General features: G+C 41.5%; 1 protein-coding gene across 2 annotated transcripts in view; it reads left to right on the top strand.

The window, feature by feature from the left end:
* The window catches only part of TMEM178B (transmembrane protein 178B), a 213,430-nt gene that overhangs the window by 187,777 nt on the left and 7,050 nt on the right, over window positions 1-18,603 (top strand). For both annotated transcript variants that reach the window (XM_064420879.1, XM_064420881.1), the window contains one exon: window positions 855-992. In XM_064420879.1, coding sequence (XP_064276949.1) covers window positions 855-992 — 138 coding nt within the window. The remainder of the gene's footprint in view (window positions 1-854; window positions 993-18,603) is intronic.

Here is an 18,603-nt window from a genome sequence, read left to right on the forward strand (position 1 = left end):
TATGAAATAAATGCGGGTCAGCCCCTGTCACCCACATCAGATGTACTCAGTCCCCATTTGAAGAGCAAAAACGTTTTTCTCCAGTGCCCTGCCCTCCTCCTACTCTCAGTGCACCTCGGAGCAGTCAAAAACATCCTCACCAAAAATCATCTGGCAAGGTCACCATCTGGGTACAAGAGAGGACAATGATGTGTCCTCTGTCCCAGCTGTGTATCTGGAGTGCATTTAATGATGTCTCACATCAGAGTATCTGTGTGCCTTGCTGTTCTGGAGGAACCACATTTCACTCCTACCACCACTGGATGCTATGGCCCAACTTACACGTGGGAAGCTATGGCCCAGAGGGGCTCAGTGACACAGGGAGTGACAATTGAGGTGCATGCTCTGTCATGTCTGTGCTGGCACAAAGCATAGAAACTGCTTTGCTGATCAGTTGGAGCAGGGACATCCTTTGGATGCTGGGGCGTAATGGACAGAGATGAGAAGGCAAGATGTAAACAGATGTTGTGCTAGTGCCCAGAGACTGAAGTTATTAGGCACTGCATTGCACTGAGGACATTTTACAACTTCTAGCTCCTGAGCAAGCTGTCACAAGTCACTTTAGTGCATCTGCACTGAGCTTCATTGTGTGGTAAGAGTCAGCTGCTCGCTCTCTCTCTCCCCAGCCCAAGCTAGTGACTTAATTTATGACTTGTCCTTGCTCTGAATCATCCTTACTTAAATCATCCCATGCCAACACACACTGAAGTCCTTGCAGATCAGTAGCGTTTTGAATTAAGACTGTTATGAGCCCCTGATGATGCTGATTTATCACTCTTCCCACTCATGTTGTTTTTCTGTGTTCCCCACTGCAGATCTGCGCAGGATGACAGCTGGCTTCATGGGCATGGCTGTGGCCATCATCCTCTTTGGATGGATTATCGGTGTTTTGGGGTGCTGTTGGGATCGAGGCCTTATGCAGTATGTGGCAGGGCTTCTCTTCCTCATGGGAGGTAAGGATGGTGGTGTTTGAAGAAATGCATTTTTCTTGTTGTTTTTATGTTCCCTCTTTCCACATGTCCCTCCTTTTCTAAGTCACTGAAAATATGTTTGCAGAACTTTTTACCTGATCTGGACTTAGTTTCATTCTGAGCTCCTTGTGGTGCATATCAAGGATCATGCAGTTATAGTTACATTTAACTTCCATCACAAAACTTGTCTGGAGTGTCTGTAACTCATGGTAGTAGAAAGGGTAATCTGAGTTTTTTTAGTACAGTACTCCCCTGTTGGATGTAACACTGTCACTTAGTAAGCTCAGTAATAAAAATCCAAGGATTATGCAGATGTTATTCCCACCACTATCCAATTCCACAGTGGGACACTTTGATACCTAGAAACTGTGCTGAGAGTTATAATCTATATCTATTACTCATCAGTTGTTCTTCAGTCAAATGTAACCTTTAGTTCATATTTCCCTTTCTTTTCTGTACCTATGAGGAGCATTCTCTGTTTGCCTTTTCCCACTCTACATGTACTTCCTTGTAGACTTCTCTCTGCAAGAACAATTATCAATCTAGCAGCCTTTTCTCCCACTGTTCCTGTTTGTACTTGCCTTTGTCAAATATGGATGAGAAGGACCCTTCCCTAACAAGGTCTAATCAATGCCTTGTAAGTAGTTGATGGTTTCCGTCCCTGCTGGTGTTTCTTTGCCTGAAATATTTTGTGGTTGTATTTGCTTTTTTCATGCTGCATCACATTGGAGACCCACAGTCATCCTGCAGCTGGGTGAGACATGCAGACCTTTCTCCATCTTTGTACTTCCTTACTGATGCTCTCCCAATTTACAGCAGAGGTTTGGTTTATTAATCCCCAGGTTCATGCCCTGACATTCTGTGCTTTGGAACTTTTTCTCATTCCTACTACACCAGCCCTCAAGGTCACCCAACATTTCCCATGTAATGTACCAGCCTTCCTTACTACAGATGCCATCCAAATTTCTCTTAGCAGCAAATTTCAAGGCACAGTTACTTGAAATGAAGGGTGTGAGAGTCAAGTCCCAAGCACAGTCCTGGGTGAATGTCTCAAAGTGAATACCACTACTTCTGTTCTCTCTTCTTTTCTCTGCTGCTGATTTTTGTTTAGCTGGGTTTTTACCCTCCAGGCAGATCATCACTTCAGTGCATTTTATCTCTGTTTATCTGTACTGTGGTGTGACACAGATCAGTGTGTGACATAGAGAAAGATTCTGTAGTCCCAGAAGAGGAGTTAAGTTCTGGAGTAACAAGTATTTATGTTCTAGTGGTGTTGTGCTGATGACATTAGACATCAATTCTCTCTGTGCCCACAAACACATTTGAAATCTGCTAGGACCTTGTGCAAGCACACACTGGTCTTCATGCGGATGTCCCTCAATGGTTTGTTGTGAGTGTCAAAACATTATAGGTGATGGCTTGCCAGGTGAGCTTGCTATTTCTTATTTATTTAAAAGCCTAGCTTGCACAGGGGCCATTTTGCTCCAATCTGCTCAGATATCTGTGTGGTATTTAACTTACTACAGCCCAGCATTCAGATTAAAACATTAAGAGTATACTAAATAAGTACAGAAAGCTTACATTTATTAGAAACTAGCTATGTCTTGTTTACTATTCAGAAATTATCATTATATATGGCTGGTTTCCAGTGCAGCTGCAGAGATTACCTGTTAGCTCAAGGTTATTTGTGAGTTATTTGAAAGATGACTGATAAAGTTCCAGGTGAAAAGAGATTCTGTTTTAACCATTTGTAGTGGAATGGGTCACTCACAAAGCCATCTTTTGATGTGCTCAAACAACAAACATTTCAGAGGAGATGGAGCCAAGGTCATGCAAGTGGGAACAGCCTCAGTCATCCCCATGGAACAAGCTGCTCCTTCTCAGAGAGCAGTGTCTCTGCAAAGATCTCTGGAATCGTGGGTGCTGAGATCATCCAGCTGCACAGGAGCTTTCAGTGCAATGCAGCTGCTAAATGTGTTATTTTTAATGGAATATGTAATGAGACCATGAGGTGGGTTTATCTCTAGGCTAAGCAAAACTATTTCTGGACATCCTAATCAGGTGTCAGTGCTAAAGGAGGATGTGGAAAGAATCGGAGAGGTTTACATAAGAGCTACAAAAATGTGGTTTGAAAAACAAGAAAAAGACAGCATGCCACACAAAGTCAATTGCTTGAAACTGTTTACCAGAAGGTTTATAATTGACTTGAACACAGAGTGGAAGTACCTATACAGTGGGAAGCCATCTTATAGTAGCATGCTCTTTGCATAGACAAAATAATAACCAGATCCAGCAGTCGGAACATGAAACTAATTGAAATGAGAGGCACCAGATTATTTTATCTGCCAAATTCTGCAAGATGTGTAATATTATAAATAAAGATGTGCTGGGAGGAGATCAAACTTATTTTCTGCTTCAGTGCAGACACGTGGATCAGTACTACCCAAAGGTTACCCTCTTTCTTGTTTTGAACAAGTCAGTAGCAACTGCTATACTCATTTATTTTAACAGCAAGTGGGCATAAAGTAACATCTACAAACTGAAGCAGTCAGTTAATAAAATACACACCTAGAGCCATCTAAGGTAAAAGTCAGTAGCTATCAATGTTTTCAGACAGTATCATGTGTTACACAGTCATTCATTTTACAGCCAATGAGTATTTTAATTTAAACTTTTTTATTGCTGGATGGTGTTTGAATACAAAACTCTTGCTTATGTCATGCCATAAGTGCTGTCAACATATTACTGTGCTATTTCTTAAAATGCATGGAGACAGAGTGCCTCTTAGTTTTTTTGCCTTTTTCTCAGGTCCAATAATGGGAAAACTGCTTTGGAAGGTTTCTGCCATCTGACTTCATTGCAGCTGAGAGGAGACTGTGTTCGATTGGTAGCTATAGAATCAGACTGAAATCTAACCTTCCCTTCCATTTTCAACACCATTTGTCTTGGCTGTGTTTGTAGCATTTGTTCAGTTTTTATTTCTAGACAAACAGCTCTTTTTCAACGCTTAAACATTGCCAGCTTAACATATCTATGGGCTTTGTCCCTTATTGCCCATAGTTCTTTGAACAGGAAATCTCAACAGAGCACTGAGAAGAGTGCTGTAAAAATCTAATAAGACCAGACATGGTTTGCTTGGACCTCTGGTTCTTTATTATATTTACCAAACAGTCCTCTTGCTAACCCATGTGGCAGTGCCTCATAAGGACTTTGCTTGATCTAATTTCTCAAGCAAATTGCTGAAACAAGTAGTTTACGAAATGCAGGCCATTATTTGGTTTTTAAGTCATCCGGAATCCAGGACATGTAAACTATGATTTAGAGTCTGTTTTACACTGCTGTTCTGCATGTTTTATAACAAGCTAAAAATTATTAATAATTCATCTTTTCTGTTTAGTCCAAATGTATCTGTATCAACAGCAATCAAAGATCCCTTATGGCTTCCACAGTTCTTTTCTATAATTTTTGTATTTATTGTACAATTTATACTTGGATTCCTTCTCTTGAATGATAGTGCCTGACCACAGCAGGATTTTTTTTTTCAGTCCCTCATCTTCTACAGAGCCAGATGAATACTGTAAATTATGTTTAGCACTTTTTATCTCACTTTGCATGATGGTACTGTTGCACAGCCTCCTATACCTAGAATTAGACTATTGTTACATTCCAGTATTGTCAGTATCATTTTACGCTGCAAGGTGGGAGAGTTTCCCTTTTTGATAGTTTCTTCATATGGAATTGTGCTCTTAAATTTCACTGTGATTAGTTCATTTTATTAATCTTACTTGAGACTGTTTAATTCTATTACAGAAGTGGGTCACACTCAAATTATACATGACTCCAAGCACATCCTCTTGCAGGTTCTTGTGTTTTCTCTTCATGCAAATTACTGAAAATCTCTGCACCAGTAAAAGCTCCAACCAGTAATTTTGTAATTTTATAATAATTTCTGGAACCTTAGGAGCATCTGTAACACTACTTCCAAATATCAGAGTCCTGTGGCAAATGTGATGCTTTCATGCTTATAAAGCACCTAGTCTAACAGGAATTCAGTTAAACAGCTACCTGAGGAGATGCATGTGGGATATTTTATACACTGTGTTTTGACCAAAGCAAATTTATTTGCACCAAAACTATGCCTTTGCATTTTCAAGTCTAGATGTGGCTACCTCATCAGTTCCCGGGAAGTGGTGATCACATTTCCTGGCTTTGAGCAGTTCTTTTGAAAGCATTCAAATCTTTGACTTGTTTGGGTTTATTATCATGGCAAACCTGCCAGTTCTTTTGGTTGGTGTCTTCACTCCCTCAACATCTAATTTACCCAGTATTGTCAAGGTCAAATGTCAGTTTTAGTTCCACCTCCAAAGAGCTGAGATGCTATGAACTGGCACACTGGTAACTCTACCAAGACAAATTCTATGGTCTCCAGGAATCCCTTCTTTTGGTTCTCCACCAAGTTGTTTGTGAATACTTCCTGTATCATCAGCAGCAAACAAGCTGATCCATTTAACCCTAGGTTTTTCTACCTGCTCTCCAGCACATTCATCCACAGGATTTTCTTGTTTCAGCATCTCAGATTCTGCTAGGTTTGTAGTCATGCAAACCCAATCTCACCACATCTTCTGTTACAGTACTTGCTTTATAAAATCATCTTTTAAAGGCAATCTTTGATTGCCTAATGTTTTCCCAGGTCAGCTGATTTCAGTCAGGTGTTTAGAAATATCATATGGCTTGCATTATTTCTAATTTGAGGGCAGGGCTAACTTCTTGCCTAAATACTTCAAAGCCCTTTTCCTCCTCATCAGTGCCTGCTGTGGGCAAAGTGGGGTAGCTGCCTCCTGGTGGCATGATCCAGTGTTTTGGCAGTAATTTCATCCTCCCCCTCTCTAACTTGTGCACCTCCCTGCTGAACTACTGTCTGCTGTCCCAGCTGGAAATAAAAAATGGCACTTCCAATACCATGTTCTGATACTTGCCTCAGCACACAATTATACCTGGCCAAAGCTACATCACTTGCCTTTGTAAATGTATTAAAACACTGACAAAGAATGACGTTTTATCATCCTTATCAGAGCTCTGTCCGTCAGCTGCACATCCATGTATTTTCCTTTTGTAAGTCTGTAATTTGTACTGAGAACACATTTCATTGAAATAGTTAGAGGTTTTACTGCATGCCTAACAAGGCAGCCTTTCAGGGAGAGACTTCTGCATTGTCTTATTTCATTCCAAATTTACTGCAAATGAATGTAATAAATCATCTCTGCACTTGTTTACTCTTTTACCTGTTCTCTTCACTCTTATCAGGTCTTTGCCAGTTTTGTCTTGTGACATACACTTTAGGATGACTTTATGGTTTTTTCCCTATTTGGTAACAATTTCCTCAGAGAAGCATGTAATTTTACTAGCCTTGCAAATATTCATTATTCTTTGCAAAGTCAAGTGAGTTTCTTGCTGTAACCTTGCTTAGAGCCAATTAGAAATTTTACCATTAATAATTCAGTCTCTAATTAGTCTACTTGGAAATTATTCCAGCTGTTAAATGCCCTCATATGTGATTTGGCTTCACCATGCAGATCTGTAATAAAATGATCTGGAGTCTCATATAGCAGCTCATTTCTTGCCTAGTGATATTTTTGCCTGAGGTACTGGGCTTGGAGCTTTGCTTGGGAGACTGAAACTTCCTTTTCTACTGGCACTGAAAGGCCTGGAAGTCATGCTGTACACATATAGTAGTAGTATGGAGTTCTTCTGGGATGATTTTTTTTGTTCTAGCATTTGCTTTAAAAAAAATAAGGAATTTCTTTCATCCTCTCCTCCCTTGACACCAGTGGTGATCTGCCAGTCTGAGGGTTTCAAGTGCCATTTGCCAGTTCCACTTTTGCCACTGGTCTGGGCTTCTTCTGACCCCCTCTAAGATTGCTGCAGAGACATCTGTAGCCCATCCATACTCAGAGAACCTAGGTCAGGGTTAGAAAAGCTTCAAATCTTTCCCATAGCAGAGGTGATCACCTATTCATTCCAGTGCTGGCTGCTGCAGTAAAGATAAGCAGGCAGGAAAGATGTGTAAGAGGGAATAAAAAATTAAGTTATGCAGGTTGGCATAACGTAATGTTTTATTTCAGATTTGCAAGAGAGAATGTTTTTTAAAGAAATAAATAAATAAAAACCCACATAGGTATGTTATGAGTGTGTTCTTTTTTTTTTTTAAATTTTAAACTAGAGAGAAATAGCTTTCAATAAGTAATTTCCAGCCTTCTCAGAAATATTCCTTTGCAAAATATTCCTTTCCTCAGTCCAGGGGTAAGGCAACAAAATGCTTTGTTATCCTCACAGCCAGAGGATGGACTGACCATTTAGACTGGGTCACCTTCTCATGCCCCAGCTGTGCCATGCTTCACACGGGGCTGCCACGAGGTGCCAGTGGGGTGAGGGCACACCCAGGGTTCTGTGCCAGCGCCATCAGCTGTCACAGCATGACTCGCTGTGCCCAGGAACTGATGGTCAGGCTGGGATGCCAACCCCATCAGAAAGTGGGGCTTCAAACCAGGGCTTGGGAGCCCGTGCAGCACCGCTGTCAGTGTAGCTGTGCCGCACACGTCCGTATCCTCTTTCACTCCCACCTCCACAGAGAGAGAGCCTTGTCTTCCAAACCCCCCGGCTGTGCTTCCTCCGCCCGTGCTGTGCATATGTTAGGAGATGACAACGGAGACATCTGTGGATTTGCAGCCATGGATTGTTACCAGCTGTTGAGTCATTTGAGTCTCAAATTTAACTCACTGTACTTTGAAAATAGCACGTAACAGTAGAAAATAAGAGTGTTTATTCTACGCAACTGTGGTCCTGCCATCTCAAAATAATCATTCCACTGCTGAATAATTTAACAAAAATGGAGCAATTTAATGTAGCAGGTGTAAGGCAAAGCTCTGTGACTGACATCTCCTAGGCAGTTATGAAGTATCTTCATAGTAGCTGCCAAGAGGAAGCAAAGAGAAGGATAAACAAAGGGAGAAAGTAAGACCCATTCTTTGGAATTCATTGGGAAATATGATATGTCCCACAGGACACCTAAGACTTCTATTTTTCATTAATAATCAAGGTCTCTACCCATTCTTCAAAATTTTTACTTGTAGTGACATGATCAACAACAACACTGAATATGGAAAGTATTTCATGCGATCATATATATTTTTTTAATTTATACAACTTTATTTTTTGAAAGTTCAGTTTCTTGTGCTTCTTCAAAAAAAAAAAAAAAGAATAGTTTTAGAAAGTTTATATCAATTATTTTTTTCCCTATGTAAAGGCAAGTATAAATGCACATGTGTGTGCACAAGTGTATGCAGACAGATCTTAAACAGCAGCATGTGATCTTTACAAAAACCAAGTTACTGAAATGTGAACTGTGAAGCTTGGGATAAATCCAGTTTTCACAAAGGCATAATACCTTTGGCCACTTTGAAGAGTATTTATAATTCAAAACAAGTTGGAAGACTGGAAAAAAATGAGATACCAATCATGTTTTATTCCTGTGGGAGGTTCTAAATTAATGATGACTGCAGAGGAGCTTAAAAATTTGACAAAACTCCCTACAGACCACTGGGAGAGCTTATTTATGTGGATTGACCTCCAGATGGAGACACAGGCTGGTTTGTATCAAGAACTGCCATGCATGGGTTAGGAAAGTCTTTGAGACCAGCCTCAGCACAACAAAATGATTCCCCCCTCTGCCATGCCTCCCCCACCACACACGTGAACACTCTGGCTCCTACCTGTGCTTTTGGCTAAATTTTGCAATGCATTCTAAAGTGATTTAAGGCTTTGAGTTGGAACAAGCTTGAGTTAATGTACAGCATTAATAGGCTTTAAATGTTTAAACCTCTCAAAGGCTCTCTGTTTGAAACCCTCAAACACATGACAAGGATGTTGTGGAAGGCAGAAAAGGAGCTGATGAGGGTCTTTTTGGACCTGTGAGGAGAAGCAGAGCTCAGAGCAGTCATGCAGGCTTTATGCCCATCAGGAAGTAATGTAACAAGGCCAAGAGCATTCATGTTCAGGAAATAAGAGTCAGCCTGTTTCTAAAAATGTCATTTTTTTGCTTTTAAGGATTTGTCCCTCTTTATGGGGAGTAGCTGAGGAAATTTGGGTTCTTAACTGTGGAGAAGACAGGCTCAGGGGAGACTATTCCTCTTTATAACTGCCTGACAGGAAATTGTAGCTATGAAGGGGTTGATCTCTTCTCCTAGTAACAAATCATAGAACAAGAGGAAATGGCCAGGGAAGAGGAATGTACCAGCGAAGCTTTAGATTGGGTAATAGAAAAAAAACCTCTGCAGCAAAAGTGTGCTCAAACAGGCTGCCCAGAGAAGAGGTCACCATTCCTGGAGGCATTCAAGAGTTGTGTAGATGTGGCACTTAGGAACATGGTCTAGTGGTGGATTTGGCAGTGCTGGGTTAACGGTTGGACTTGATGACCTCAGAGATCTTTTCCAACCTAAGCAATCCTATTATTCTTTTAAACATCTCTCCCTGCAGAGTTTGTGGTGTCTCTCACAGACCTGGTTCAAGGTCATGTTCCTTGGTCCCATTTTAGGCCAGGTTTCTGGAGTCTGAAGTGTGGCTTTACTTTTCCTATGTCTTTCAAAGCCAGGATCCTGACAGATACTTGTCCAGACAAGTATGTGTGGCTACAGGTTCACTGTACATACACATGTCCTGATATGGGGGTAGAACTGGAACTGCTTTTTCATCCAGACCAGAGAACCATTAGTGACGAGCCTTTAGCAACTGTTATCACTTGCCTTTTGAATGCTATCTAATTTCCTATTTTCACTCAAAAATAAATATTCAGGAAATCACCTGAATAGACATACATCCCCTTTGTCATCTTTTGGGGTAAATATATTGCCAGGATGGCCTGTTGAGCATTTCCCAGCTAGAAAAAAGTTGCTCAGCAGATGGCAGGACAAGGCTTAAAAGAGCTGGGGGTCCATGTTACATCTTAACTGCTAGTACTTCTCTCTTCTATCCTCTCTCATGCACCAACAACACATTTTGCATTTATTTATTTATGCTGGCACTCATTTTGAAAAGGAAACAGGAGACTCTGGAAACAGGAAAGCTCACTCACTTTCGCAATACAGACATCTGTGTGTCACTGCCTATCAGCAACTGAAATACTCTTTTATAATTTCATGTTATAACACTCCTCAAGGGGAATCATAACTCTCATTTACAGCTTAAGTTCAAATGCAGAATTATATCTTTTACCTCATAGAATATTATTTTCACTAGATGTTATTTTTTTTCCCAGTACCTCAGGAATATATCTGATTCTCTAGGTGAATACTGGCACACCTGGCATTGAAATGTTGAAACCTGAGGTAACATCTCCATAAGAAAAACAGGGGTGGGATATAGATATGATTTTTGCAAGTCAATAACACAACTGTACTGCAGAGTGTAGTCATTTAGAAATATTGTTCTGTGGGACTTTTTTCCCCCAGAAGGAAAGACTCAACAAGAGAATTCATTGTCAACTCCATAACATTTGATCTCCATGGAAACATTATCAGCTGACTTCAAAGTCAACCTTCAAATGTGTTGTGGGTTGGTTTTTTTTTTCCTGTGGCTCATTTCTGATGCTCCTAGATGTGCACTTGCAGGCTGTGGGGAAAGAAATACCAACACAATTTCATCAGCCTTTGTACCTGATCACAGGAGGGCATTGGCATTTAGGAGAAGGGGAGAAAAAGCTTCTTTAATGAGGTGCAGAGATCTTATAGTCTGGAGCAAAAGGCAGGGCAAGTAGTGTATGCGTACCTCTAAATTCATTGTTTTTCTGTCCTAGCTCAAATCTGTCTCCCTGAACTTTGTGTGCAGTAAATTAAGGAGTCAGCTCTGTCTGGCTTTTCAGCAGGGAGAGCTTCTTGTATTCCTCTGTGTGTTCATTTTAAGTCAGTTATACTGATTTGTAATTTTTCCCCCACCAGCATGGGAGGTACTGGCAGAAGCATCGGTACCTTCTAAAGTTATGAGAACAGACAACTTAGCGTAGTCTGTGAAGGACATGCAATCAAGTTCCTACTCAGGGATGTCAGTAGGTCTTTGGGGGGCTGACAGAAGGTAAAATAAAGTAGAAATAAAGCAGAGGAGACAGATTCTGTAGAACTACAAAAGACTTCCCCACCCACCGCCCTGGAAAACAAGTTCTGTGTGTTTTAAAATTCAGTGGTTGTCCCATATCCTTTAATAATGTCACTAGGCCTTTGATCTGTTGTTGGCTTCTAAATTCCAATGGCAAGATGCACCAAAGCCAAAGGAAGACAATGAAAACAAAACTGACATTTATTATTGGGTTGGTCTTTTTAAAAGGAAATTGTGCTGACTTGTTTGCATGCCAGGCATAAAAGTGGAAAGACTGCACATGCAACAGAAGGAAAATTAATGCTGGCATGATTTGTTAGACAGAAAGAAAACCTTACAGAGGGAATGGGGAGGAAATTTCTGTGTGTGGCAGATTTTTTTGTTAAATGCAGAGGCTGAAGCAAGATTTAAATTCACTTTCTTGGCTCCTCAGGTTGTCAGCTCAGAAAACAACATTCCCCTTGGGCAAATCATTGCTTCACTTGCTTGGTCTAACCTGCCTGGACAGAGACCAACTAGACACTGCATTTAAAAAGCAACTGGACCTGGAAAAAACTATAAATTAATAGGGCCTTCCTCATTTCTGCCCAACCTGGCTCTTCCAGGGCATACAGAGATAAGTCATGCCAATGTACTTGTATGGGCTACAGAAGATGAGCAGGTATTTCCTCTGAGACAGGAAAGGAGATTTCAGCATGATCCTTTAGGACTGTACAATGTCAGTCTAGTTTGTTGCTTACAAGCATTTATGTGGATGATGTAAACTTCATAGGGTTTCACCTACTTCACCTGCACTAAGTGGTTCTTGTTGACCGGATAAAAATGCATCTTATTCTGATTTCTGACTATTCTCTCTCAGAAACTGTATCAGCATATACAGAGAGGATTTTCTGTTCCTAACAGGTCAACTCAGGGAAAGAGTAATAGAGCCCACAGACTTTTTTAGTAAAGATCCTGAAAGTTGCACAAGCAAAGAGTCCTTTGGTCACTTGACAAAAATGAACAGATAGGCTTTTCTCCAGCACCTAAAGGGGAAAATATCCAAATCATGTAGCCATGACCATCACCCCCAGCTTGCAATGGCTTCTTTAGTACTGCCTTCAGCAAAGAGAAGGATTAAAAAGGAATGTGACTAACTATCCTTTTAGACCTGAAAGTATTCCCTCTAGAAGTATTTATAGTGGCACACAGTAAGCAATATGGAAGAAGACTGCATTGAATTTACTTGTGCTGTACCTGTTCTCCAGTCTTACTTGTCTTGAAGAATATCTATCAGTAGACTTTTCAGCAATTTAAGATTTCCTGCACAAGAAAGATTACATGAATCCTCTGAGGCTGCTTCTGAGAGATGTCCAATTTTTTGACTGAAAGAAAATGGTCTTACATACTTAGAGGTATAATGAGCTCATTACTAAAAGACTAAGATGCAACATGATGCACAGATTCCTCATACTACAGAACATGTCCTGTGACAAGGCAAACCCAACCTGACTCCACAGTTTCCCTTTAGCTCTGACAAATGCCTAGGGTGGGAAGCACCTGCCTAAGGTACAGCTTGGTACTAAACTTATATGTCATCATCTAAGGCAAATCTGAGGTGTGATGGAGTCAGTTGAGTTTGTTCAGACCTCCAGTGCCTCTTTCTGTTTAATCTTTTGGCCTCTGACTGGGTCCTGTTGTGAGCTCCACACTGCAGAGGCTGAAAGAACCTCTCAGAGGCCTCTGTATGTTTCAAGCATGGTGCTTGCCAGCACACAGATGACAATTTTTCTAACTTCGGATTAGAATTTTTCTTCATTTTGACACTGAGATCCTTTCTTTGCTTTCTGCTCCAGCAAAATCGGAATAATATCACAGTACTACAACTGGCACAATTTTTGCTGTCTCCTGTGTTGTGGCTGCAAGTTCATGACCTGTTATGTTTGCTTAATGGCTGTAGCCAACGCACTTTATTATTGCTAGGTTATTTTGGTTGGGTCATAGGAATCACCATTGCTAAAGTACTCAGAAGTTTATTCATTCAGGCTTTGATCTGAAAGCTTTCTTCTCTGTCTAGTCCATCAAACCTTTGTGCCTTTAGCTAAGTAGTGTTGCTTTTGCCTTACGTGCCAACTCACAGCTTCAGAGAGTGCTTGCTCATCGCTGTAGCTCACTGGCTGTGGCTGTGCACAGCATGGGTGTCCACTCCCTGTGCAGTCCCCTGCCCTGAGGGATACAGTCACGGAAATGTCACTATGTACAAATCTGCAGTGTGAAATATGGACTGACACTTGTGTCAGCAGAGCAAACTGGAGTTCAGCCCTCACCTGCTGTAGCATTGTTCCTATATATGAGATACTGATTTACACAAGCCTAAGCATGGTCCCCATTAAGTGTTTGGCATTGTAGCTGAGGACACATAATTCTCTGTGCCATAAGAAATTACAGCTTGTGCAGCAGCAGTCCCTAGACAGGTACACAGGGGAGGTGACACACAGCAGGAGCACAGCTCTGGCATTTGCTGGGCACCTCTGGCACCTGTGAGTGAGGAGGCCAAAGGCCAAATGCAAACCACATTCTGAGAGCAGCTATAATGCAATATCATGACAGACCCTGCAGTTTATCTGGTCCATGGTATAAGATAAAAATGCATTAAGTCCTAGCCCAGGTGGGGATGTAATCTCACAAGGACACTGCACTAAATCTCCATCACCCAGTCAGATTTATCCTTCCATCTCCGCCTTTTTCATAAGGGCAATTTTCCAGTAAACCCCTTGCTATTCTGCAGCCTATTGGTGATGCTGCAAGCTGCTTCTGCTGGAACAGTACATAATTAAGCAATAATTTATATTCTATGCATGTATGCACAGAGCAATAAAGTGTTCTCAAGAGCTGCGTGTTGCTGAGGCGTTTAATCCGTGCACAGAAGGAGTTTACTGCAAAGCTGCTCCCTCCCTCCAAAAGGCTTTTGTCATCACTGTATTGGAAGGGAATTCGGTGTATTCTTTAATAATTTCATTTGATTTGGATATAATTTAAATAGTTGATGCTACACACTCCACTTTAGGATCAGACTAATTTTATTTGTTTGTTTGATGTACCTTGAAAATAGTAAAAGCTAGTAGGGCAGAGAGAAAGTAAAGATAATGTTTCACTTGTGAGATTTTTTTTTCTCCCATAGCCCTATAATAGAAGAAAGTGATGATAATTAAGTAAACAGCACTCCTCTCAAAGACATTAGTGGCCACAAGAAGCTACTAGAAATACTTTAAAAGGCAGAGATTTACATTTTTTTTGAAAACTGCATGGTTTCAAAGGACATCTTAAAATCCATACCTTTGCAGTTTTCCTCTTATCTACCAATTTATAAGTAATACTTGACATTTCTATATGCTTTAAAAAATAACAGAAGGTGAGAAGAATCAGTTTTTGGGGTTGTTTACTTTGTACATCTGACAGCACAGTTTGTGAGTCATTTCTATCTGTTGTGGGGGGAAGGGAGAGAATGAACATCATTCTGTCAGATGCGAACGAAATTATTTCCAAATCATGAGACAAATGATATGTAGGAGGAGGGTCTCAGAGATGGGCTTGGTGCCCAGATCATTTTAATTACTGGCTTTTTGGATTTCCCATGCCTTCAGATTGGTGATGTCTCCTTCAGATTCCAGTCAGACATCTCCTCTCTAATAATAAGGATGAGGGTGTTTGGATGAAGCTCTGCCAACAGGGCCTGTTTGTGCCCTAGCACCACAAAGGTTCCCCTTCATCTGCAGTGCATCTAAGAAAGGCACCAGTTCTTGCCTCAAGACACCATGGACCTTGGGAAATCCCTCAAGCTCTATCACTCTGGAAGTTGAGCCAGGTCTGTGGGTGAAGGACGAGGCTTCTGACATGGTTCAAGGAAATACTAGCATCAGGGAAAATTCAAACAGATTTTCTATGGATGATTTGAGCCTGTTTGTGTTTAAATCTGTTCACTTGCAAGCAGTTTTGGTCTCCCCTGGAGGTGAGGTTTAAAAGCTGTGGAGGCATTGCAGACCCTCACACAGCTGGGCTGATTGGAAAGAAAGGGACATTTACAAAAAAAAGAAAAAATTAATTCCTTGCAGCAGAGGCCCATGGCACTGCTTGATATAATCATGCTTGAAAACAGCTACAGCAAAGGGTTCTGACTCATAATCCACATGGAATTAGGCTTTGACCAACACTGATGTTACCTTTCCCTGCCATCCCTCTTCAGACCATGTCTGCCCCTGCAGCAAGGATGGCAGGACCCCGATCTTATATACATACATAGCAAAAAAGTTCATCTCTGTCCTAAAAAACCTTCCAATCTAAATGAAAGGAACATTCAGCATAATTTTTAATATTATTCTGTAATATATAACAAAGACAGGCACAAGATAACCAAGAGGTATTTAATAGCTCAGGTTCTCAAACCACTGATGATCATCAGCCCATTAGCAGGACAGGCACTGTCAGAACCAGGCCAAGACGAAGGGAGGCTACCTGACAAGGAGTCAGGATGGAGGTTTGACTACATGTCAAACAGCAGTTTTTCTGACACAAACACAGCTTTACATGAAATTTCATCTCTCACTTGATTGAAGTATTTTGCAGTGACACGTGAATTACCTGTCAAAAATCCCACTGTTGCTGTGTCTCATTCATTAGGTTTCACTTAGGAGGATAATGTGTAAATCCCAGCACAAAGAACTCTGTGAGTTCTGCTCCCCCCAGCTGCTGAAGGACATGGCCTTTATCTCCATGTGCAGCTCATGTACCAGCTAGCACTTATTGACACCTGCCATTCACATTTTGTGCCAGGGTCATGGCTGGACCACCAGCCTTCAGGTCTGGTCATCTGCTTGGACCACAGCTATGGGGAGTGTTTTTCACAAAGAAATTAAAGTTAGTGTCAGTGCAGTTTCCAGGAGATCTGGGGCATTAGTGCATATGTAGGAGGATACTTCACTGACAGCAAAAACTTGGGAGGAAACTGCAGAAGGGTTCAGTTTGATTTCTGGGGAGAAAAAGGATCATAGGGTTGGGAATGCTCATTACTTTCTGCAGTCCTGCTGCCTCTGAAGCACTCTGTCTGTAGTGCAGAGTGTCATGGGCAGGAGCAACAGCCTCCCTCCTTCTGCCACCTCAACTCCATGTCTTACCTGGACTAGCAGGGGCTTCCTTTCCACAGGAAAGGTAAGCTCAGGTTCTGCATCCCTTTTACCCATGACTCCTTCACTACAATGGCCAACAACTGTGCAATTTGCAAGGATGATCTTTTGTGTTGTGACTGCCAGTTCATGAGGAAAAGCTACTGAACAGTCATGAGGTAGGAACCTTACTTGGTTTTCATCAGTAGGCTTCCTGGTGAGAGGCCAGATTAACTATAAGCAGGAACTTCCTTGCTTGGCTGAACACAAGCAACACATAGGACTCATAAAATGGCCATAAAATTTTTTCTAGATGGCATAAAATGGCATTTTTTGTGTCTGCAATCAACAGTGCTAGAGAGACAGATAAGTCTGTGTTGTACAAGACATCCTGCAGAAGCATTGGGGGGTGACAGGCTGAGGACTGTGCTCTGCACTCTGTGACATTGTGCATGGCAGTCATTATTTGTCATCATGTGTTAGCACATTCTCCAGAAAGAGGCCAGGCTTTTTTTTTAAAGGAGTCTCATACTTGTGATTTGCTTAGTTCTCTAGTATTGTTACTTGCTCCTGTTTGTTGTTCCTTTGTTAAGGGGCAGAATACCCTCGGCAAGGTGGAGTGCCAATATATTGGGCACTGCTCAAATACAAAGAGTGAGCAACACTCATTGCACTGAAGTGCTAGTAAAAAAAAAGCCAAGACAAAGCATGAAAGCACGGAGAATATTTGAAATCCAAAGTTATTTCCTTCCCTTTTGTACTTCGCAAATGCAGCTGTAGTCTGGCCACACAGATTTTCCCACCCACCTCTCTTAACAATCTTATATTTTGAGAGAGCAGAAATTATCATGTTCTTACTAGCAAAGAAAGGCCTTCCCTGTCATTTTCTAACCACAACTATTTGAAATGAGCCACAGAGCTCAGTTCAGAGCACAGTACCTCTGAGGCATCATTTTTTCCCCAATCCCACAATGTTCTAGTCATTCTGACATAGAACACAGGGAACAACCGCGTTCTTGTCAAACATCTTCATATCATTGAATAACATAAGTAACAAAGTAAAACATGGGAAGGACATTTGTTTTTTAATCATACAACCTGATTTTTGACTAATGGATTATGGGAGGGTGATCTCCCCATTTATCCTCCTCTGTGCTTTGAAGTAGTATAGGACAACTCCAGAGTCTGGGATCTCACAAGGCTTTTGCAAGAATCCAGATCACTGATTGCAGACTGCTGGGGTGCTAGTGGGAGGCAAGAAGACTGTTTTGAATGAAATAGGCATAGTACCTACTGCAGCAGTTTGCTGGTCCTCACTGGTGCCCAGTGGCACTCCCATAATATGAGTAATTGTGAATATCCTGGGCCATCTGGCAGCTGTACATGGCATTAGTGAAAGCACCTGACCTTTACAGCAGTGGCTATCTACAAGTGACATTCCAAAATACAGTGGAGAAAAAGCCATCCAAACAGGCATAGCAGTGATCAGAAGAGGAAACCATAACAGTGATCTCCCTGCAGGTCCATTATGGAGATTGGTCAGTAGATTCAAGTCTATGTGATGTTCCTGCTAAATAAAGGAAGTGGGTATAATGGAAAGTCCACACATTTTGGTGATGTGTTCCTGCAAATGCTCCCAATTCTTGAACCAAATTCCATGGGAATTCACCAAATAATCTTACCTCTGTGTTCAGAGTAGGGAGGGTCAAACTCATTTATTCAATGCAACTGCAACTCAAAAGGGCAAAGCAGCAGAGAAACAACAGCAGAAGTGTTGCAGAAGAGAAGCACAGCCAGGGGCAGGAAGGAATAGAAGGAAGCAAGGACAACCATTAAGCAGAAGACAGGAGCTTGTCATTGAAACTAGGCAGATTGTGACTGCTTTGGAAGATTATGCTGGTTTAGGGATGGGACCAGGAAGAAGAGGACATTCCTCACCAGCAGCAGTAAGTGAACAGATGTAGGACAGTAGCAGGTAGCACATGTCACATGCTACTGATCCATGCATGAACAGAGGGAGGACACACAGGACTGACTGTTTGTGTCCTGTAGGCTGCCTTCTGTGCCCAGGGCTCTCCAGGCAATTCAGAAAGGCCCACAAAGGGAGGAATTAGAGAAGAAAAATAAAGTAGCAACTTCACACTGACATGAGTCGTTATCTCTTGTGGCAGGTGTGTAGCATCTGTAGCTATCCGTTATTTGGTGTGTGGGTGGCAATTGTGACATTTCAGGAGCTCAGAGTTTAGCTTCGATGAAGCTGAAGGCCGAAGATCAAAATTAGACTCATCTGGGTGGGATAAAGTTCAGCCTCA

Source organism: Passer domesticus, chromosome 5, assembly GCF_036417665.1.
Source record: "Passer domesticus isolate bPasDom1 chromosome 5, bPasDom1.hap1, whole genome shotgun sequence".
NCBI lineage: Eukaryota > Metazoa > Chordata > Aves > Passeriformes > Passeridae > Passer > Passer domesticus.